The sequence below is a fragment of the Camellia sinensis genome, chromosome 2 (genome assembly GCF_055761805.1).
Source record: "Camellia sinensis isolate YWXY chromosome 2, ASM5576180v1, whole genome shotgun sequence".
In the NCBI taxonomy this organism is placed as follows: Eukaryota; Viridiplantae; Streptophyta; class Magnoliopsida; order Ericales; family Theaceae; genus Camellia; species Camellia sinensis.
The window spans coordinates 32077254-32102507 of NC_138962.1; the positions used below are offsets into that span (position 1 = coordinate 32077254).

The 25254-nt window shown below is 34.5% G+C and overlaps 1 protein-coding gene across 1 annotated transcript; it reads right to left on the reverse strand.

Moving 5' to 3' along the window:
• Nucleotides 1–2620: 2620 nt before the first annotated feature.
• LOC114293920 (Protein kinase superfamily protein) lies at nucleotides 2621–10647 on the reverse strand. Its single transcript, XM_082914055.1, has 9 exons — nucleotides 10372–10647; nucleotides 8110–8661; nucleotides 5112–5399; nucleotides 4671–4932; nucleotides 4526–4578; nucleotides 4168–4235; nucleotides 3950–4039; nucleotides 3645–3729; nucleotides 2621–3562 (listed from the first exon to the last, which is right to left on the reverse strand). The coding sequence occupies exons 1-9, from the start codon at nucleotides 10451–10453 to the stop codon at nucleotides 3018–3020; spliced, it is 2025 nt and encodes a 674-aa protein (XP_082770181.1). The 5' UTR covers nucleotides 10454–10647; the 3' UTR covers nucleotides 2621–3017.
• Nucleotides 10648–25254: the final 14607 nt, after the last annotated feature.

Sequence of the window (25254 nt, forward strand, 5' to 3'; positions counted from 1 at the left end):
ATTTTGGTCTTAAGTTATGTTTAATTTATTGAATTGAAATTGAATGAAATAATCACTTTATCATAATATTCATTCTCACGTTTGATTTATTAAAAATAAAAACAAAAAGGATAAATTACAAATACATTCTATCTCCTGAGATTTCTAATTAAAATACGAATCGCAACTGTGATTTTAAAAATTACATTCTATCTCCTGAGATTTCTAATTTCATAACAAATCGTCCATTTTATTAATAAATTATCAAGTCAATTAACAATTTTTAATAATGTTAGAAATATATTTTAATTTAATTAATAATTTAGCTAATTTTATTATTATATTAGAGAGTGATCATGAATTTTATTTTTTTAGTTAATTCTCTTGAATAAAAATTTTTGATATGAGAGTATTTATAATTTTTCAAATCACAGAAAGCAATATGTATTTTAAGCAAATGTATTTATAATTTACCTAAATAAAAATTACAAATGAAATTATCATTTACCATTATGGGAAAATAATCATTCTATAAAGATCAATTATTCTTCTTGTGCCTCCAAAATGTCAGGCCGGCCCTGCATTGTAGGGACATGAGCTAGAGATGATTGATAAAGTCAAGGGCATACATATACGGCTAGTAATGTCTGTTCCCTGTTTCAATACTCTGACATTTAGTCCATGTCCTCAATATTAGAATCAAAATAATAATATTCCCATCACAGATTTGTTGTTGTTGTTGTTGTTGATTTGAAGACAAGGATAGAACCACCTTCATATTCTAATATTCTGGTATTAGTAAGATTTTAATGTTAAAAATATTTTTCAGATTTCAAAAATGAAAGATATTTTTGGTCCAAATATGTTTGTTTCTAAAATCGCTTTCTATTTACTTTCAATTTTTGTCGTACCAAATAAATATTTCAAACTGTAGTATATATGATTGGTTTCAGTTTTTCAACTAACAAAATTAAAAAGTTCGGATTTGATGCTAAACAATATTATTCATACATATTCCTTCATTGTGCCAAACAATATCTGAATGGATTTGCTTTCATAAAAACAAAATCTGCAAATAAGTTTTAAGTGGCGAGATGCATAAATGGGAGGACAACAATAGTTGCATTTCGCATATAGAAATTAAAACTAACTTTATCTAAAATTAAGTGCATATTGAGACAATAATTGAGTTTTATACAAAAAGGAGTTGAGCCATTTGCAAGATTAAGATCTATATAACTCTCTCCCTTTCATCTTTCTTCTCAGCATCTTTCAAACTTAAGCTCAAAATGATTTAATAGACAAAATTTGTAGGAAGATGATTCCATATTACAGCCATTGTCACTCAGTTTTCGAATAAGATTTTCGAAGCAAAAATGCAAATATCCAAGTTCTAAGCATCATTATTGCTACTGAAGCTACAAATGCTAACGCAACTATTCCACTAAACCTCGCCAATGAGGTTATTGAATCCAATCCAAAGTTAAATCGAGAGGCAAAAATATATTGTAAGTGCAAGAAACTTTACATCCCAATTGTGAACAATCTATTTCCAAAAGCTACTCAGGCCATAGATAGAAATGATCGTAAAGTCGTTGCAAATGCGATCAATAAAGCTCGTGTTGGGGGTTTCAAAATGTTCAAAGCTTTTGGATCACATTCTGGAAAATGTATCACTAGAGATTAAGATGAGCATAAAGAAGACAGCAAATGTTCATGTCGTAGAATGCTCTAGTATAATTAGAGTAGTTGTAAAACAATGGTTGGCTTCATAACTAAAAACCAACTTTTATATGAGCTCTTAATTATAATTGAAATAATAATAAAGGAATTAACTTTCAAGTGTAGCATTTTAAAGGGATTAAAGGTTTTTTTTTTTTATTCGAGTTCGAGATTGGTTGTTCGAAAAATGAAAAGCTAAGCATGACACAAATGGAGTTTTTGTAACACTCCAAACCCAACTCCTTTGGGCACGGTGCGCTAGCTAAAATCCAATCTAACATTTCCCAAATAGCAATCTTTCAAATCCACTATAAAAAATAAAATGGTATCCAATTTACAATTGCTTCTGATCTTAAATAATACACAACAGAAATCCTAAAATTTCTATCATGGATAAATCTTCATACAATCCGATCTTGTACTGGATCAATATGTATACATTCTGATAAATATGTATGTGCATATTTATGAATGTATATATGCATGCATGCATGTATGAAGTTGTAGAGATGGTAGAGATACAAAACAATGGCGAAAAACTGATTGGTGGTTTGTTTTCAGCAATGAAAATGAATAAGACTTACTTGGAAAGAAACAACCTATGAGGGACAAAATCTACTCTCTAAATGGAGTTATATATCAGAACAAAATCTAGTCAGCATGAAAAGTAATCTCTAAAAAATGAGATCATCTCATTTTAGATTCTATGATAAAGCAAGATATAGTCACTCCAAATTTATGTATTGATTACCTTAATTTTCTCCTCGTTTAGTAGGTAAGTAGTTGAAGAATAGGGTGGGATAACAGTACAAATCTAGTCCTCGGTGCCAAGACATACAATAAGTTACAGAATTGCATTATCCTATGAGCATAATAGTTAGTCCTAATAAAGTCAATTGAAATATGACAAACAACATAGTTTTACAAAATTGCAATTCATTCCAGCCTCAAAGAGATCAATACTCTGACAATTTTCTTTTAGCATCTTTAACAATACAAGCCATGATACATATTTTATACCTCTTCCCCCCACAAAATTTTACACAATGTAAATAGAAAACAAATAACATCCCTACTCTCGCAGTTTTTCTTCTCTCCCCTCTTTTTCCAATTAACATGTCTTGTAATAATCATGACAAATGCATTAAACTGCTCGATTGAAGGAAAGTTTCAATTACTCAATGAGGTAGAGAGCCATGCATACCTGAATCAAATATGATCCTGTGCTTTACAATTCAACCACAGCTTCGTCAAAGTGCTCCACCCAAAAAAGTCCAAAATCCATTATAAGTGGCTAAGCAGATGATTGGTTGTCCTCAAATGGAGGGTATAGCTGAAGGAGATTGCGGAGAACCAGTTTCAAGTAGAAAGCTTCTACTACAATACGACCTAGATGTACTTGAAGAAGAAGCGAGACACCTTCCATCTCCACTGTGAAAAAACACCTCGGCTCTATGCATTTTCCCTTTACTCCTTCGCCCTCTCCCATCAGTTCCTTCATACTCTTCATCTTCCACAGCTTCAACAAACCCACTATGCATCGGATCTGAACACTCGTACAGAAGCCGAAGAACTTGCTTAATTGACGGTCTAGCCCTTCCTTCTCTCTGGGTACACCATCTCACAATTGTCGCTACTGTTTGAAGTTGATCAAAGTCGAACAAATCACCGATACTGGGGTCCACAAGCTCAGCAAGACTTGACTCTGAATTCAAAAATACTTGGGACCATTCCACCAAATTCTTGTTGTCTTGTATTGCTCTTCTGCCAGTAACCAGTTCTAATAGTAGCACACCATAACTATACACATCACTTTTTTCGGTGAGCTCTTGAGTGGTCACATACTCGGGATCCATGTAACCTGAAAGTCATGCAGTGTTCGACTCCCTTCAGAGCAAGTACAGAGAATTTTTGTGTTTTCTGAAAACAATTTTGTTTTTTACCTGGAGTGCCCCTGATGTCAGTGTTCACTGGTTCAAAGCAAACTGATCCATCTTTTGAAGCATGCAAAAGGCCAAAATCAGCAACCTGTAAAACAAATCATGGGCGGGAAAAAAAATATTCCAAAACCATTCATGTGGATGTGCTAAGATGTCCAGTAAATATCAGATGGGCTATTCCAAGATGATAAAATAATAATTAACTCAGTTAATGTTGTTTAGTTATACGAGAGAAATTTGAAGACTACCCGAATTTTAAATTTCAAAACTCATTAAAGCCTTAAAGGGCATCTAACTTGGTATGTTACCTTCGCAATGAAATTCTCGTCTAATAAAATATTGCTGGACTTAATGTCTCTATGGCACAGTGGAGGATCACAATAGAAATGGAGGTACTCCTGCATGTGGAGATATCAAATTAGAACAAAGTGAATGTCACAAGATGAGAATTAGACTGCAAATGAATGTAGTAGATTTTGAAACTGTAGTATATTGGCTCATAGGTAAGCATTATTCTGCAAATTACCAAGGCATTTGCCACATCAATGGCAATTTGAATTCTAGTCTGCCAACTCAGAGGAGTTCTACCTGGAGCTGCACATAAATACAGAGACATTTAAGACTTACTAAAAGAAGCCAACTCCAAAGATTTAATTTCCATTGCATCTGAACGCGTCAATTCATCATGCAGAATAGATAGTCATGACCGAAGTTTGATATGGAATCAATATGTTTTATGTGTAATGTTTTGTCAAATAAATACATGGATTATGCAATAGAATTGCAAGGTTCTGTTGAAGAAAAAAAAAAAAAAAAAACTTATATTCCATTTTAAAAGATCAAGCACCAACAAAAAAGTGAACTGAAGAAATTGAGAAGCATACTGTGAAGATGGTCTTTCAAGCTTCCATTAGCCATATACTCATACATGAGAAACCTGCCATAAACAAAAGAGAGTTTTCATTTTTGTCAACAAGAAGTCAAATATATGTGTGCACACATCTTTATATATAAAGGTGGATGGACTACCTTTCACGTCTTTCAATGCAAAAGCCTCTAAGAGAAACAAGATGACGATGATGCAGCCTAGCAAGAAGCTCTATTTCTCTACAGAATTCATCCTCAGCTTGCTCTGAAACTTTGTCCATCCGCTTCACCGCTACTACGGTACCATCACTAAACTGAGCTTTGTAAACAGTTCCAAATCCCCCTTGTCCAATTATTGTGTTGAAGTGATCTGTTGCCTTCTTTGTCTCCTTGTAACTGAATTTTCGAAACATAGACGATGGGCCTGCATTTGGTTCAAATTCCCCCATCCCCCCCCCCCCCCCAAATTCAAATTTAAAAAAAAAAATGAAAGAGAAGGAAAATCAAAATGACAGACACAAGGATAAGACCCAAAAAAAAAAGGTTACAACTTTTATATGCTAAAGTCGAGACCACGTAACAAGAAAGAAACGAGAATTCTACCTTCCAGAAATTTTCTTGGAGGTTGAGTGTAGCCTTTTGAAGAGGACTTATCAATGGTCTCAGAATCCTCTAGCTCTCTTCTTTTCCTACGAATCAAAAATATCAAGACTACCAGCGACACAACTGCAACTGCTGTAACTGCTATACCCAGACATGGAATTAACGTGAGATGAAAGAGATGGTGTGTTTCATTAAGACGCGGACTCAAGGAGAGCTGGCCTGGGCTAGCAGCAACCAATGGACTCGGAGAAGCCTCAGGTGAAAGCAAAGATGGGGATGGCTCCGAAGCTAGCATAAAAAATGCAACATTAAACTATAATCAAAGGGCTTAACATATAGATATGAGCATAATGGATAACATCTACAAACATTTAAGATAACCATCATATGTGATGTGCACAGATAATGGGTAAAATCCAGTGTTAAGAGAAAACATCAGAAATAAACTAAATAAAATGTGGCCATCTTTTATGCATAGGCTCGTATTACTCAGCAGATTTTTTTCTCTTCTTTTTTTTTTTTGCTTTTGGGAAACGATGTAGCTAAAATTCCATAAATTACTAGTCAAGTTGAAAAAAATGAGGTGCACATTGAATGGTCAGAACTTACTGAAGTTCTTTGTTTCTTGGCATTGTCTCATAAACCAACACTAAAGACTTACAAGTAGTTTCTAAGCAAAAGGTGAGGTGAATTTGAGTAGTCAAATCTGATCTCATCAATGCTGCCAGAAATACTTTTGTAAAACAATATTATTTGAGGAAAATATATGCATCATAAGATCAATATGATACAAAGGGACTTGAACAAATCAGGGAGAGGCCCTCTGAAACTTTTTTCCGTTGAACCAACATCTCAAGGAGTGGAGTCACTAGTTTGTAATGAAGATTGACAAACCTTGCAATATTTACATCAAATTGGTTTGTGTTTGTGCCCTTGTCTAATATTTCATTTGATCAATTCTTTTGGGAGTATTGTTCAAACTTCTCATTTAATCTTGCACTTCAAAATTTTTTATTATTATTTTTCGTTAGATATGGTAATCAACTATTCTTTACTCCTCTTTCTTTTCTCTCTTTTTCTACTGTGAAAGAGTTAGTCATTTAAATTAAAACTATTTAAAAGCAAATGTAATGCAAATTGTGAGTATATGGTGACTCTTTGGTTACTAAAACAAAAGGAAACACTACCACCATAGTACACCCAAAAATTTAGCGTAGACTTTGGATTGGACCTCAAGATATCATTCATCACAGTACCTCCTCTTTTTCTTTTCTTTTTAATGAACATGCCAATAAAGACACTCAACTAAGCATGCCAACTGCACAGCTTAGAGGTGATTGCCTATGATTCCAAAAAAGATGTTAATGCAACATGATACGTATGAGTTGTAGATGATACAACCAATGGCATTAGTCAGTACAGTTTTGGACAGATTATCAAGTCAGAGAAACAAAAAGCCATGATTCAGCGAGTTAATATAGGAAAGCTAGGTAAGATAAGACTGAACCAACATAATATTCTCTCCATCTTAGTATGGTAAGAAAAAAATACAAACAACAAAATTAACAGGATATTGATATTTTGGCCACCAAACCTGGTCCATAAGAAATATTAGGGGTAATCACTAGTTTAGTGGTTAAAATCTCGGCCTACTAACCTTGACATTCTAGGTTCAAGTTTGAGGATAGCCACTTTGTGCATTTATACCAAAGGCTAGGTATGTACCCAATCTAATCCCTCCCAAACACCCAATAATGGGTACTAATTGGGCATTGTTTTTTAAAGATAAATATTGTTGCCCATGTTCAGACATAAAATCATTCCCAATAACTAGAAACCGAGAGTCCTACTCGAACACAGCACAAAGGGTGTTCAAACGGAGCACTTTGAAGGTTTTGCAAAAGTCCTGAGAGCATTGATCAAAGAGCACTTGAGTGGACGGTTCTTGATTCTCGCTCAAAGTGTGCTTGAGCGGGAAGTTGAGATTTCTACTATCTAAGAATCCAAAGAAGGCCACTCAAAGCCCACCAAAAAGGCACTCAACCAGTGCATAATTTTTGGAATACTACAAAACTATAACTACAGCACTACATCTTCTATACAAAAACTTATGAAGCATTGAAAAACCCTAGCTTGTCGGGAGTTCTTAGAACACATAAGGAACCCGCCTTTATCAATTCCAGAGAATTGAACTATAAGATTTCAAAACTGTTTTGAGTATTTTTGTAGATTGATTTCATTCTCTAAAAAAACCTACAAATATGTGATATATGCTAGCAATCTACCCTGGTCGATTGAGTATTGGAGTCGTGTGAGTGGAGAAAGGTTGTAACTGTGTATAGTGCAATCTCATCAAGAGAAGTTTGAAGGTTTCAGAGCCACGAGAGTGTGCCGAGCAAATTCGTTTGTGGAAGATGTTACGAATAAAGATTAATCAAGTTGGGTTCTTCATAAAATCTTGATAGTTAGTGGATTGTTAAATCCACAGGGTGTGCCTGTGGTTTTTCCCTTGGGGATTTTTTTCCCTTGTAGTTTTCTTTTTCACTTAGTGATTTGTGGTTACTATTGGAATTTGGATTTGATTGAAATGTATTGGTTGACTTTGTGAATTGAATTGAATAACATATTATAGCAAAACTTGACTTTAAAATTAGTTATCCTTTACTTGGTTTGGATTATTCAACCCCTCTAGGTGCAAACTTGTCCATCTCCACTATTTCAATTCTGAATTCCCCGACACCATTATACCAACCACAAACACAAAGGTGATGGAATCATGGTAAAAAAACAACCAAAATTACATAGGCTGCGGATGGTCTCTTCCACACATTCAGAATATACTCCAATTTCACCACACCAATAAATAAATAAATAATTGCACATAAATCAGCATCTTGTAAGAAAAAATCTCTTGAAGAGGAGATTTAAAATATCAGGGCAACAACCTATATATTGTTCGACAAAAAATAATACTATTATTTTCCACATCTAGTAATACCTGGAGGAGTCATAAGCCCTGGAACCCCAAAGAAGCAGCTTGCAATGTCGACAGCGGACACATTATCAACTTGGCTGGCAAGTGCAACAAAAGTTGCATCCCGACATGTACTTAACGTCATATTATCCACTGCACCTATTAGATTGCGAAGATATAGAATTCCGGCATTTAAACATGTTCTGCAATTACTCTCCATTGACAGTGGCAGTTGGCAATTTTCGGTGACATCTGGAAATGTTGGAGATTGCAGCATCTGTGTAACAGTTGTTCGACCTTGGCATTCATAATTAACAGGGATTTTGGTTCCCAATCCACAGAAAACAGTTGCATTTCTTGTTATCCCATATAGGTCTAAGGTTTCTGAAATGGAACTGATGCAAATCTGAGATAAATCTGGAGTAACCCCCAGGCTGCTCGTGAGATTTGCATAGCGAGCAATAGAAACTGCAATAAGGGCATTAATGTACCGGCAACATTTCCCTCTTTCTTCTTTATTGGAGCAGATGGAGGCAGCGAGTGTAAAGTTTGACCCACTCAAATCTAATGGACAATCTGCATAAATGAAAGAGAATGAAAATTTCTTGAACTTTCCAATGACAGTAATGTAAAACACAGACAGTAGTTCCAGTAGAAGCTGAAAAAAAAAAATGGAAAGAAAGAAAAAGTAAAGGAAATGCCATAGAACAATGAAAATCCTAGTAGAGCTTCTTTTGGGGGGGCTATGTTTTTATGAAGGTCAGGCAATGAAATCCACACCACATTTCATTTATGTGCAGAGTCCGTATGATGGCTGCATAGCGATTTTCCGAACACAATGTTGTTGTCAGTCTCAAAACTAAAGAATTATATCAATTTACTGTGGTCATCTTTAGGTGATTAGGCTTACTCTACTGACAAATTGTAAGTCAAGAGCTGTTTCTTCACAGCTTTAAATCAATTTTTTTGGACATGTTTGAAATACCAGGCCTTGTGACAGTATCAATTCAACCATGAGTTCAGCTACCGCCAATTAGTATGCAGCATCAGTTTGATTTATGTTAAGAGGAAGTACAAAACAAATTGTTGAATTAGAAATACCATCAAGAGTTGAATATCTCCAAACAGCTGGCATAGTGCCTTGTTTTGTTGAGATAAATTAGCAATAAAGATGGAATAAATTTGCCAAATGTCAGAGGGAAGATCGAGAATGTTACAGACAGCTCTAATTACAATAAAACTGAATTGGAGTTAAAATTAATGAGAAATGTATAATTGTTCAAAATAGGTAAAAAAAATAAAAGGGTTTTGTCTGTTTCAAAACATAAATCCTAAAATTATGGCCTCTAAAGCCCTCAAATTCCTGCCTTTCGTGCCCAGAATTGCAGTATTCAACCAGTAAGCAAACATAATGCATGAAATCATGTTCATTTGCATCCACCAAACAGATACATACACACTACAAAATCACATAAATCAGTCAAAGCGTGATTTCCAGTGTGAATTCGTAATACAAACCTAAATTAAATAAATGAAACAAGTGTTCTGAAATTTTCACTGAGATAAAACCAAGCTGTAGATGCATAACTTGCCAAAAAAACTATAGATGCATAAACAAATTCATACATAACCGTGGAGATACTTCACTTCAAAACTAATACTCTTTCAAGTAATATCGCGTGACAAGATTCACCAACTCCACCAAACGCAAGTCCGAGATCTCCAAATGTCATAAATAATCATGCATCATGTAAATGCCCATTAAATTGAAAACAGAAACAAGAAAGAAAGATACTTAAGAAAAAGAACAATTCAAACAGCTCAAGTTCACAACCCAACCCACGATGCATAATTACCAATCTTGCCCAAAAACCAGTCCAAAAAGCTCCACGTCATAACCAAACCCATAAGCACTGTTACCAATCTCAACCAAAAATCAGACCAAAAAGGCACATTAAATAGCGGTAAACTGTGAAAATGAGAGAAAATGCCATACCTGTGGCTGACATTGTGAGGGAAATGCAGTTCAAGAAAGAACAGCAAACCCATATCCAAATGCCCATTAAATTGTAAACAAAAACAAGAAAGATACTTAAGAAAAAGAACAATTCAAATAGCTCAAGTTCACCACCAAACCCACAACGCACAATTACCAATCTTACCCAAAAGTCAGTCAAAAAAAGCTTAATTTCACACCAAACCCATATGCACAATTACCAATCTTACCCAAAAACAGTCCCAAAACGCACATAAAACAGAGATGAACTATGAAAATGAAGTCCTTACCAGTAGCTGACACCGTGAGAATAAAATGCATTTCAAGAAAGACCAGAAAACCCAGCAAGAGGGCGGTTCTGTGTGCCACCATGGTGGCGGCGGCGAAGGAAAGTGAACCAGAGAGAGAGAGGAAGGCGGCGAGGCAAGTCTCCCGAGCGTCTTAGCACAGTTGTGTGAACTGAAGGGAGCTAGTGCTGTTTTGAGTGTAGTGATGAATAATTAATAAAGAAGACTGGCTCAGAATTGCCAGTCTCAAAAAACCCTCACAGTCACGGAGGGTTGAATAATGTTTTTAGATTCTTCAACATAACTTTTTATAAAATTTAACAATTTTAAATATTTTAAGTTTAGAAATAGTATAAGATTATAGAAATTAGTAAAACATCTCTTTTTAATTTTGTGTAGTAGAAGAAATAGAAAAGATTTTTTTATTAGGTAAAGCCCCTTAATGAAATTTCTTTGTGATCGTATCAAAGAAATTTTTTTTGTAAAAATTGAAATTCTCTATGTCAAGATCGAAATTTCTCCGTATCGAAATCGAAATTTCTCTGAATTGAACACAAATTTCTCTGAGTCAGGCATAATTTTCTTTATAAAAATGTTGAGGAACCCCAACTACTATGAAAATATTGTATGTCATCTATTTTATAAAATTCTAATATCAAGAACCTTAAAAAAAACTCTCCTTTAGAATTTGAGTGAATTACAAACAAACCCCTTAAGGTTTACTTAAATTACAAATTACCTCTTGTGGTTATAGAAATTACATTATGCCCCCTAAGATTTTTAATTTCATAACAAATAGGTCCTTTTTATTAATAAATTATTAAGTTAATTAACAGTTTTTTATAATGTTAAATTTTTATGTCAATTAATAGTTCAAATAATTTTATTATTGTATAGGTGAACAGTTAGAAATTTCACTTTTTTAATTAATTCTGTTAAATAAAAAATTCTGATAGAGAGGTATTTGTAATTTTCCAAATCACAAGGACAATTCGTATTTTAAGTAAATCTCAGGGGGTGTATTTGTAATTTACTCTTAAAATTTCTATCAACATTACAAATATACCCTTATTAATATAAAATTTATTCTGGAAAAAAAAAATTAATGGCTCAAATTCATTTCATATGTGGACCTCACATTTCATCAATTCAATCTCCACTATACAAATACATTTGGGGTAAATTCAGGATATGTAAGAGTGGATTCCTAACATTTTTCTTAAAACTTTTATGTAATCAATAATTCAAAATAAACGATTTAAATATTAAGTTTAGAGAATTTGAGGGGCCCACGAGAATCACTACGAGTCTCGTTTCAATTATTCACAATCTTTCATTTTGTAAGACTTAAGTGTAAATCATTGGTTAAAAAATCAAATGAATTTGATAATTGAAATATTTTTATTTTATGACATTAAACACTATAAAATTAAAATGTTTCGATTATCAAATTGATTGCTCTTCTCCATAAATGATATACATGAGTAACTTGCAAAATGAACGATTAATGTAGCGACTTTAATTTTTCGTAAGTTATTATTTTATTTATTATTTATTATTATTATTTTATTTTATTTTTGACTTTGTTAATTGCGTGGATACATGATAATTTAATGTGATATTTAATTGATTTAATGTGTTATTTAATTACATATAATTAATTTGAATATTTATATATATTTATATTTTTTTATATTAGTGCTTTTCATTTCTTTCCTCTCCAAATTGTTTCAAGTCTTCTAATCTTGTTCTACTTACCTATCTGTTATCCACTTTGTTAGCAGCTACCCACCTTTCGTCCCACATCCAGTGTAAGTTCTTAGGTTTAGGCAGAAAATGGATTTCGGGGTCCTCTGGAGAAGGTATGAGTGAACACATAGTATGTGAAAACATGATAAGTTGTCCAAGAATTTAGATAATTTGGAATCTTGTTCAGTATAAAAACAATGAATCGCTTGTTCAGAAGTAACTCCTCCGTCAGTTCTAGATCTTCATCTACAATTTTAGCCCCCATCCCAGACGCTAATTTAGTCATTAATGAGGAAGAAATTGAATTACAGAATGATGAAAAAATTGATTCAAATTGGAATATCCCAAGAATGCCTATTAAAGAAATTTATAAAACAACTTTCTTACAATAATCTTTTAAAGTTAATCTCTATGTCAAAACTCTCGAACAAGTTTATGCTTTAACTAAACTTAGAGAAACCTGTCACCTCCTTTCTGCTAAAAATATTAGACGACATATATTTACTAGTCATAATTTTATTCATCTCGGACTCATTCAAGTTGGCATTAATCCTTTAACCCAACAAGGTAAAAACTCATCTGTTTTAATTTACTTACATGATGCTCACTTTATTAATTATCATGATAGTATTATAGGAATGATGCAATTAGGCTTTCATCAAGGACCTGTTCATTTTAATTGTTTTTCAAATTTTACTCTTAGCTTACGTGACCCTCATATCTTGAAAGCATTAACACTTAGGGTGTGTTTGGTAACGTTTACGTTTTTAGTTTATATTTACAAAAATTTTATAAACTGATTTTTGTTTATTTTTAGAAAAACATAAACTACAAACGCGTTTGGTAATTGACAAAATGTTTAAAAACTTTTAAAAATATAAAAAAGAGTGAGAAATGGCAAGTGGTGGCAAGTGGCGGTGGAAGATGATGGTGAAAAGTGGTGACGGTGGGTGGTGGGTAGTTGGCGGTGGTGGGTGGTAACGAGTGGGTGCGTGACGGCGGCGGGTGGGTGCGTGACGGTGGCGGGTGGTGGGTGGTAGCGAGTGGGTGGTGGTGGTGGCGGGTGGTAGTGGCAGGTGGATGGCAGATGGGGGGTGGTAACGGTAGGTGAGTGGGTGACGGTGGCGGGTGGTGGGTGGTAGCGAGTGGGTGGTGATGGTGGTGGCAGTGATGGCGGATGGCGGGTGGTGGTGACGGTGGGTGGGTGGGTGACCGTGGCGAGTGGTAGGTGGTAGTGAGTGAGTGGTGGTGGTGGTGGTGGTAGGTGGTGGGTGGTGGTGGCAAGTGGGTGGCGGGTGGGTGGTGGGTGATGGTGGTGGTGGGTGGTGGTGGCAGGTGGGTAGTGGTGGTGGGTGGTGGTGGTGGGTGGCTGGTGGTGGCAGGTGGTGGATGGTGGTGGATGGTGGTGGCAGATGGGTGGTAAGTGGTGGTGGCAAGTAGGTAACGGGTGGTGGTGGCGGGCGATGGACGGTAGTAGCGGCTGGTGGCAGATGGATGGTAGGTGGGTGGTGGGTGGTGGGTGGTGGTGGTGGTGGTGGTAGCGAATGGATGGTAGGTGGATGGTGGTGGCAGGTGGGTGGTGAGATGTGATGGCAAGTGGTGGTGGGTGGTGGTAGCGGAAGACGGTGGTGGAAAATGGTGCGCGGGTGGTGGCTAGTGTTAGGTGGTAAAAAAAAAAAAAACTCAAAACGAAAATACATTTTTTTGTGTTTTCATTTTTTAGCCAAATTTATAAACTAAGACCAATGATTTATAAATCAAAAATTTTACCAAACAAGTTTTTATTTGAGTTTTTTAAATTTTTATAAATATAAACAGAAAACTAAAAACGTAAGTGTTACCAAACGGCACCTTAATATTCAAATTTCTGGTTCAGCTGCTAATATGATTGACAAAGTGCATAATATTGCTTTAATTTATCGCATTTACTACAAAGTGGTCAAAACTAATTTAAATGTTTAAGCCTTAAATAAAAGTCCCAAAGATAAAACATTACTTATTCAAAAAGGCACTCGTGATGGTAATATATCCGTCCCAAATATGATTAACTGGAAAGATATAACGTTACCTGAAGAATGGATTACTAGTAATGAAAATTATAATCTTAATCCACAGACAAGTCAAGATGAACTTCAAGGTATTCAACAATTCACTAATGGTTCTGTTCATATTAAATTTAATCAATTAAATAACCAATCTTCTAGACATAGTACTTTTAGTATCCCTACTGAACCCAATGAAGATATAATTTTTAGTACAGATCTATTTAGAAAAGATCGTCATATTAATCTTGGTCAATCTTCCAACACCCATAGTAAATTAAAAGGAATAGATAATTTTTCTACTTTCCAAATTAGTAAACCCGTTTACTCAATCCACACACATCTTCACGATGAAGATACTACATCACAAGACTCACGTACTCAAACTGATTTTGAAGTCGTTCCTCCTGTCAACCCACAATTGTTAACTTTAAGTAAACCTTTTACTCCAGATCTTAACAAACTTCATGATGACTTTAAATCTAAAGCAAATAAGTCAAAAAGACAAACCTATAGGAATACTTATGATACAAAGCAACAATCTAAAATTACCAAAAAATGGTATCAATTTATGATTGACATCAACACTGACATCAAGTTCTTTGATTATTTAGAAAATTATTATCAAAAAGTAAATGTTATTACAAAAACTAAATGGAAAACTTTTCCTACTACTTTTGTCTCATCTAGTCACCCTCCTTTAGAAACCATCCTGATTAAACATAAAGGCACCATTGTTCATGCTTCTCCTTTTAAACTCCCTAGTGAAGAATCTGAAATTAAAAAAGTCATTGAACAAAATAATTATACCAATCAATGTTTAAAAACCATTGGTAAACAACTCGACAAACTTGAAACTACTTTTGAAGATTACTCTACTAGCCATACTTCTACAAGTAAACCTTTGGATAAACCTCTTATAAATCTTCCTAGTACTAGAAAACGATTAAGCTTAGCTACTCAAGATAATACTACTATCGAAGCCATTGAAAAATTATTTAATAAAATGTCTACCTCTAATCCCGGCAAAGGAATTATTGTTTTATCACAACAACCACCATTAGAATTTCCCACTCATTCAGCTACATCTAGTGATAACGAAATTAATCACATAGCACAACAATTTCAACCTTCTCACCTTAATAGAATCACACACCCTAAAGTTAATCCTACCACTCTTACCAAAAATTGGTACACTAGACCTACACCTCTGGATCTTCAATTTGAAGAAACCAATATTAGTAATCAATTTTCTGTTTTCGTTAAAAAATTATATGAATGGAATATCGATGGTCTTACTGAACATCAATTCCTCCAAAAACTCAATCATTTATCCATGGTTACAAATAGTTACCTTACTAATTATCCTGATTATACTCAACCTGAGATTGTTCTTTTAATTACTACTGGATTCACTGGAATGCTCAAATCTTGGTGGGATAAATATCTAGAGATGGTAATTTAAAACCGGCCCGATGGGGACCCGACCCCCCGATCCTGAATTGAGCAGGTTTTTTCCAAAAAATACCCCCGACGGGACGGGGATGGTGATTAAAAATCAATCCTCGAACAGATTCGGGCCGGGGACGGGGATAAGTGTTCTAGTCCCGTACCTGGCCCGGCCCGGCCCGGCCCCGTCCCCGATCCCCGGCCCGATTTTATCCCTAATGTTAAATTACAATTTTACCCTTACATATATATATATATATAAACCAGGTTAGTCTCTCTCAGCTCTCATTTCTCTCTACCCGTCTCCGTCTCTCATTTCTCTCTACCTCACTGACTTCTCTCTCTCTTTCTCTCAGATCCACCACCACCGCTGAGCCTCGCACCACCACCGCCGACCATTGCCGAGCCTCGCACCACCACTGCCGACCACCGCCGAGCCTCGTACCACCACATCGCAACTCTCATCCACTCCCTCTCTCTCGACGAGCCTCGACCACCACATATGAGATCTTTTTTTCTTTTTTTTTTTTAGATCTGTTCCAGATCTGTCTCAGATGAGTTGTATTTTCTGATGATGTTGTTGATGTTGTTGTATTTTCTGATGTTGTTGATGTTGTATTTTTGAATGATGTTGTTGATGTTGTTGTATTTTCGGATGTTGTTTCAAACCATTAATAATTTTGTTTCAGATCTGTTTTTAGATGATGTTGTTGCTGTTGTTGTTGATGAGTTGTATTTTCTGAATTTTTTTTTTTTTTTTAAGCCGGGGAATGCTCGGGGTCGGGGAAACCCGATCTCCATTGGGGACGGGGGTGAGGGCAATGATAGGTTCCCCGTCGGGGATCGGGGCTGGGGCCGAGGGAAATTCTACCATCGGGGATCGGGGATGGGGAGTGCGATTCCGGGCCCCACCCCGCCCCGTTGTCATTCCTGTAAATATCTCACTTCTGATTAACGTGAATCTATTCAACATGTTGTTCAAATGGATGATAATGATTTTCCTATCTTTGATGAAGAAATAAGGTCTAGTATCCCTGATGGCATTAATATTTTAATATATACCATAGTCAAACATTTTATCAGAACACCGACTAATATCCATTCCCGAATCCATGATCAACTTAGTAATTTAACTTGCCCTACTTTAAGTGATTTTAAATGGTATAAAGATGTTTTCACCTCTAGAGTAATGCTTAGAGATGATTGTGCTAAGTCATTTTGGAAAGAAAAATTTATTAATGGATTACCAAGTCTTTTTGCCCATAAAATTAGAGATGTTCTTAGTCAATCTACTAGTATTATAGAATATGATAATTTAACCTATAGCGATATCATTAGCACAATTCAAAAAGAAGGATTAAAAATATGCATTGATTTAAAACTTAGTCAAAAAGCTACTAAAAATAAACATAAAGCTAAATATGAATTAGGTAATTTTTGTGAACAATATGGTTTACCTCCAGTAGCTCCTTCACGACAAAAAACTAGTAAAAATAAAAAAATCTTCTTACAAATATTCCAATAAAGGTAAAAAGAAATATTCCCCTTCCAAATCGACTGATAAATATTATACTAAACCGAAAAAGAAATATCATAAGAAATCTAAGAAAGAGTCAAAATCTACTCTGGATGTTACTTGTTATAATTGTGGTAAAAAATGTCATTATTCTAATAAATGTAAAGTCAAAGAAAAACTTAAAACTAAACTTAACCAATTACAGATCACTGCAAAAAGTCAACAACAAATACTTGACATAATTAAATTAACTCTAAATCAATCCCCGGAACAGTCTAGTAATGCATCTGATAATAATATTTCCTCAAGTGATACTTCTACCTATTATTCTCCTACTGATAATACTGACAATGAAATTGAATTAAGATGTAATGATACTTGTTGTAAAATCGTCAATGTTCTTAGTAAAACTGTCACGCCCCACTTTTTATTACTCGAAGTCATTACCAAATTCATTAGCTTAATTCAATTACAAGGATAACATGCGGAAATAAACTCATATATTCAATCCGTAGAAGTGATTAACGATACTCTCATTCGTATGCAAAGTAAATATTACATGAACATACTTAATAAATTGCCCTTGGGCTTACATCACTTAAGGTACAAGAAGAAGGGTGTAACCCTTTTACAACAATGGCATTCCGCCAACATAACTGAGGCCCCGTGGCCAGTAAACAAGTAGATCCCAATCTTGCAGCTCAACCTGCTTAATACCAAAAAAAGATTCAACAACGTGGGATGAACATATAGTCCAGTAGGGAACTCAACATGATCCTCAACAATAACAACTTACAGATAGCTATGATCATGAACACTCATTCTGATACTATAATAGTAATGTGACAGTTTATACAAAATATATATGTATGAACTTTTCTCGAAAACAACCGTTTCATTCAACGCTACAAGTGGTTTGTCTTTCCTTTTTCCTTTCATTAACCCCCGTTCCCAATCTGTCATAACATTAACAAATGCTTAGGAAGTAATCACACTAAGCCCGATACTCTCTTCCATTTTCTATACATACTCAGATGTACCTTTTCAAACATGTTTATCTTTAAAACATACGTTCTCCTCCACACTTTCCAAAAGACAAAAAGACATTTTGGTTCGTTTCCATTACTATCATAACTATACATGCACATCTTTGTAAAAATATAAATTTACAACCCACCAACATGTATACAATCAACCAATGGAGTAACTCGGTCCTCCAAACTGTAACCAATCAAAATCCATGATATTTTCAGTTACAATGAAACAACAACAATCCCACTTTGCTCTACTAGCTATGTGTGTAGTAAGCCAACAATATATGAAAATAACTACAACCAACTTCGCTCTACTAGCTATGTGCGTAGTAAGCCAACAATACACCTTTTACAACAACAAGCCAGTTTACCAGGCGCTAGCTAGAGGGGTATGGTACCTTCGATTATTAGCGCAGACAGTTATCCAGGCACTAGCTGGAAGGTAACGGCACCTTTGATTATTAGCGCAGACAGTTCTCCAGGCGCTAGCTGGAAGGTAACGGTACCTTTGATTATTAGCGCAGAGTATAACACCACCAACCAAATGCAACAAGGCACAACTAACATGTATAACACATATACATAAACCATCCAGATACAAACAATGTGTTAAAGTATATGAACACATAACTACCTCTTCCCAAGCAAGTATACATATCTAATGTATCTCAACAATTCATCACATACGATGTTCCATTAACAATGGTATAATGCATACACGACAATTCAATTCCCATATTTATTTTCTATGACTCACATAGAGTTAAAGTTTCGTTCTTCACTTTCAAAATCAACTTTCATAATTTTCCAAATCAATATGTTCCACCACTTATTTCAAAACCACTTCCCTCATTTTCACAAAAACGATTCCATTTCCTTTTTGTTATCACAAAACCAACTCCACTAATCTTGTTTCCATAAAATCAACTCCAAAGCCATGGATAATCCCTTAAGCATTAACACCCTTACCACACTCATTTTGACAAAAGAGATTTACACACAACGGTCAACAAACCCCTATTTTAATTTACCCAACCAAAATATAATTTAGGGCTTTTCTTCATTTAACTACAACATGCTAATTTATATTTTAATTAGCCAAGACAACAATCAATGAAGCCAAAACCATTCTCCACACAACCAACCCTAGGTTTATTTCATGATTTTCAAACAAATCCAACATGGTACAATTTTCATGCAATATAAAAATTACCACATGTCTATCTATAGACGGAGTATTGAAAAAGAACAAGAGGAATCCCTACCTCAAATGGAGAACTCAAATGGAGAAGATGACCCGAAATTAAAGTGCTCCAAATCCCAAATTTCTTGGATCACAACGAAGCCCTCGACGATCAACACACTTCTTACAAAGACCCAAGGTGAGGAAGACACTCTAGCTAGATCAATCCTAAGAGAGAAGTTAGGTTTTAGAGTGAGGTGCTCTCCAATGGCTTTTTCGGAAAAGTAAGAGAGAGAAAGGAAATCAAAAAGTGATTCAAAAAGCTGAATCTCGGTGTGTTATACAGGTCGCCCCGCTCAAGCGTGGAAACCCCCGCTCGAGCCTCACTCACAGACTCCCGCTCGAGCGCCAAAAACCCCGCTCGAGCGGCGAATACAACCATCCAGAAGTTTTGCAGAACAGGCCCCTGCTCGAGCGTCCAACTCCCCGCTCGAGCGTCTCACACAAACTCCTGCTCGAGCGTCAAACCTCACGCTCGAGCGTCCAACACTACAGAGGAAATACTGGGAAGGTGATTTTCCCGCTCAAGCACCGAAACCCCCGCTCGAGCGGAGAGGTCAAAAACTGGGCAAAGATTCTAGGTTTTAAAACACAACCAACATAACCCAACAAGTCCAACATAACCCAAAACTCTAAGATAAAGAATAAGGGACAGAAAAGAGAATGAGACAAAAACAACAAATCTACGGAACCGAGTCCGGATTACAGTTCAATAACAACAGGGAATATCGGGATCGCTATAAAAACTACTCTCATTGAATTAATTAGTAAATTAGAGAATCCTAAATTAAAACGACAATATACTAATAAGTTAAAATCTTTATTAATTAATAAAGATAAGAAACCTAAGCATGACAAACCAATCATTAGTTTAACTAAAACTTTAGACCGATTTAAAAAAGAAAAACATAAAGAAATCACCTTACAAGATTTACAAAATGAAATTAATAATATTAAACTGACTATTCAAGAATTAAAAGAAAAAGACAAGACCTTAGAAGCAGACATTGCTCTATTAAAAAACAACAAAAATTTTCATGATTTCCAACAATCCAATAAATCATCATTTGATTCAAAATCTGAATTCGGTTCTGAACCCGATCCAAACAAAGTCATCTTTGATAATAGAACTACTCTACACAATGGTGATCATGATAGTAATCGCCTTAACATAATTAATCGAATTAATATTCAAAAATGGCATTCAAAAATCAAATTACGTATACATGATTTTGAAATAGAAGTTATCACATTAATAGATATTGGTGTTGATTTAAATTGTATTCAAGAAGGTTTAATTCCTACTAAATATTATCATAAGTCTACTGAACAATTATGTTCTGCTAATGGAAGTCAAATGTATATCAAATATAAATTGCCAAAGGTACATATTTGTCAAAATAATATTTATTTTAAAACATCTTTTGTTTTAGTTCGAAACTTAACGGATAAAATCATTTTAGGTACGCCATTTATCCTTCTATTATACCCTTTTACTACTACTAATAATGGAATCACAACACAAGCTTTTGGTCACACTGTCACTTTTACTTTTAAATTTCAATCTCCACAAGTGATTAAGGAATTAAATCAATTAAAAGAATGTTAAATTTCTCAAACCATTAACCGATTAACCAAACAACTCAAATTTCTCAAAGAAGAAGTAAATTACAAGCGAATTGAAACTCAATTAACTAATCCAATTCTTATATCCAAAACTGATGGGTTTAAAAATCAATTAACCAATACCGTTTGTTCCACTTTACCCAGTGCTTTTTGGCATAGGAAAAAACATGTAGTAACACTCCCTTATATTAAAAATTTTAATGAAAACCAAATTTCTACTAAGTCTCGACCTATTCAAATGAATCATGAATTAATGGAAATGTGCAAACAAAAGATTAATGAATTATTAAAAACTAATATCATTAGTAAAAGTAAGTCACCTTGGTCTTACCCTGCTTTTTATGTTAATAAAAATACTGAACTTGAATGAGGTGTTCCCCGATTGGTCATTAATTATAAACCATTAAACAAAGTTTTAGAATGAATCCGATATCCAATCCCTAATAAAAAAGATTTAATTAAAAGGCTCAGTCAAGCCGTCATTTTTAGTAAATTTGATTTAAAAAGTGGATTTTGGCAAATACATATTCATCCTGATGATCGTTATAAAACTGTCTTTACTACCCCTTTTGGTCATTACGAATGGAATGTCATGCTATTTGAATTAAAAAATGTTCATAGTGAATTTCAAAATATTATGAATGAAATTTTAATCCCTTTAGTCATTTTTCCATTGTCTACATAGATAATATTCTCATTTTCTCTAAGTCCCTTGATGAACATTGGAAACATCTTAATTCTTTTCTCCATATTATCAAATATAATGGTCTCGCCCTTTCTGCTCCTAAGATTAAGCTATTCCAAAGTAAAGTTCAATTCTAAGGCTATGATATCCACCAAAGTACTATTCTTCCCATCAGTCGGTCCACTGAATTTGCTTCTAAGTTCTCTGATGAAATCTTAGACAAAACCCAGTTATAACGGTTTTTAGGATCTTTAAATTATATTGTTGAATTTTATAAGCACCTTAGGAAAACTTGTCAACCCCTTTTTGATCGGTTGAAAGATAATCCTCCACCTTGGACTTCTACACATACTGCTATTGTTTAACAAGTCAAAAAATATGTCCAGACTTTGCCCTGTCTTGGTATTCTTACTGAAAATTCTTTCAAAATTATTCAAACTAATGCCTCTGATGTTGGTTACTGTGGTATCCTCCTTCAGAAAATCACCCCTCATTCATTTGAACAAATTGTTCATTTCCATTCTAGTGTTTGGAATAAAGCCCAACAAAATTATAGTACTATTAAAAAAGAAATTTTATCTATTGTTTTATGAATTAGTAAATTTCAAGATGATATTTTAAATCAAAAGTTTTTATTACGTGTTGATTGCAAAAGTGCTAAATACGTTCTAGAAAAAGATGTTCAAAATATCGCTAGGAAACATATTTTTGCTCGATGGCAATTTATTTTAAGTATTTTTTGTTTGGAAATTGAATATATCCCTGGTAGTCAAAATTCTATTTTTAATTTCCTCACTCGAGAATTTTTATAGAGGGAATAGGGATATGACAACTCCTTTTATTTCCTACCATAAATTAAAAATCACCTATTATGGAGAACTTGTTTACCAAACTGCTTACCGTATTGCTTGCTTTAAGACAGCTCGCAAAACTACTCGCCGTGCACAATTCATACAATTTCATCAGATTACCAGTCATCGCAATTTACTTGCTCATTATACTAATTGTCTTCATTACCATTTGAACAAATTAGATATCCTCAATGGATGCTAAATTTTGTTCATTCTATTACATATGTCTAGTCAAAAATCCCAAAAACCTCCCAGCAAGGCCATTGTTCCAGCCAGTCACCCTGTTGCTCTTCCTCCTGTTGATTTAGTCAATAGTTACCAAGTTCTTGGCCATATTCCTAAACCACCTAGTTATACTTCTGCCCTTACTACAGACCCATTTGCCACCTCTTCCCAGTCACTTATTTCTTATCTACCTAATCCAGTCAGAGCAGCCAGAACTGATTATATTAAAACCCAGTCTATTAATTTATTCTTCAAAGAACCTACTCACAAGAATATTCATAATGTTCTTGACCTAGTTAAATCATATTTCCCTCCTGGATGGCATTTTGTACCTCTCCATCCAGAGAAGTCAATTACTTTCTACAAAGACATTCTTTTCCATCATCAGTCCATTGTTATTAAACCTATTTTATGATCGCACCTACACCAGTAAAATCATTTACCATTCATTATATATTCACAATATTGTTTCTCTTGATGAATGGGGTCTCCCTTTTCTACTCCATGATTTACCAGGTCATACCATCCAATATAGTTATTATGATTATATGAATGCTTGGTTCAAAATCCTTTTACATCAAAATGAGTGATATTCTCACTCTTGGTTTCTCCAATTTGATCACAAATTCAAGTCAACAATTCCTACCTGGTTCCTCAGATGGTGGTCTCAACATGGTGCCATCTCTAAAATTATTCCATCTGTATTAATGGAACAAATTCACTATTTCTCTTCTGTCTATAAACTTAGTCAACATCAAAGTCAATTTCCTTTATTACTTATTTTTATGTCCAAATATAAAGTCCCTTGGATTTTCAATGGCAATATGCTATTTCTGAAAATATAGTCACCAAACTCCATTTTGTCAAATGGTGGGATATATTTAAATCTCATCGGATTATTGAACAAGTCCAAGAAGAATTTCCAGTCAATTCTCATGCACCAACCCCAGCCATGGTCAAAGCTTAGCAGAACCCAACTCCTTCAATCACACAAGATAGCCTAATTCCTCCAGCCAGACTTGGAAGCCCAACAACCAACTCTTCCAAGCCTAAGTCATCTAAATCTAAGTCAACTCAGTCCAAGCCCAAAGCTAAACCCAAGTCATCCAGTGATGAATTGATTCAGATGGCCAAACTATTGATGGCCCAAGCCAAGTCACAGATTGAAGATGAAACCTCTGAAGAATCCAGTTCCTCCAAGGCTTCAACCAATAATGATCCTTATGGGCCCAAGTTTCAAGATGCTCAGGACCCATATGCTTAATTAGTCAGCCATTGGATTCTATATATATACAAAACAGTTTCAATCACCACTCTGTTTTTGAGAAAAGCTGTTGTTTTGTATCTATATTGATTTTCCATCAATCACCTGCCTCCACTAAAAGCAATGAATAGTTAAAAAAGTCAAAATTACTGTTCACTATTCATCAATCAGACAATTCTCTACAGTCAAAAGCTTCAATCACCTTTCGTCATTCACTGAAAGCAGCAGACAGCTCCCATGTGCTTCTCTCAGGTCAAATTCCTTCACAAGGTTCACAGTTACCTCTTATGCTTATAAAAGAGCCTATTCATTCATTGGCAAGGATAGAGTTAGAAGGGAGAGTTCTAGCTCCTCTAAAATAGCTATCTTTGTAATTTACTATCCTATAAAAAATTATTTACAAGTTTATGTATTTTGAAGAACTGTTTTCCAATTATCATTCTATTCAAGTTACGTTCTTATTATATTTTATTTACGTGCTACTTCCGCCCTCTTTTTATTTATTTATATATATAAAAGATGTTATATATATTGATTTTATATAGCATATATATTATATTTATATAATATAATGTTATTAGGTTATAAGCATTAGAGGCTTACTAAAAATAAAATTTAAAATTTAAAAAAAAATGAGAGAGAGCTACCAAGAAAGAAAGAGGGTTCACTGTGTGCGACAACCGAGAGAGATTAATCAAAACCAAGTGCAAGCCAAGAGAGAGAACAAAGAGACGACAAGGAGAAATAGGAGAGAAGAAAAAAGGGTTAGAGTTTTGTTTTGGTAGTTTCATTAATTTTTTAAATATTTCTTTGATTTTTAAAAAAATATTGTGAGTGCAGATCCATTTTCCTTTATTTATGTTTAATTCGTTGTTTTTATTTATTTATCTGATGTTGGTTTGAGTTTGTATTTGCATGTAAATGATGGATTGATTTCAATTATTTTGATTAGTTGTATATGCATATGCAAGGTTTAGGATTTTTATATGTATTTATTTTATAATTGTTATCACACTCATAGATATATGAAATTAAAATAAACTAGGAACCCATAGATAAATTCTGAACACTCTACCATGACTCTATGGATTGTTATTTTATTTGAATGCAGGTGAGAAAGAGTGTATAAAAAAAAAGAAAGTGAGGATCGTGAGATTTATTTGAATGTCTTAGGCTCGATATTGTTGTGTTTGTTCTCATGA

Bases quoted from the DNA above. Each gene is read 5' to 3' on its own strand.
- LOC114293920 (XM_082914055.1), bottom strand. From the start codon at position 10,453: ATGGTGGCACACAGAACCGCCCTCTTGCTGGGTTTTCTGGTCTTTCTT. The intron at 5,400-8,109 runs GTATTACTAGAT...TTTTTATGCTAG, and splicing joins AGGGCTTATGACTCCTCCAG to CTTCGGAGCCATCCCCATCT. The intron at 4,236-4,525 runs GTATGCTTCTCA...ATTTATGTGCAG, and splicing joins CTTGAAAGACCATCTTCACA to CTCCAGGTAGAACTCCTCTG.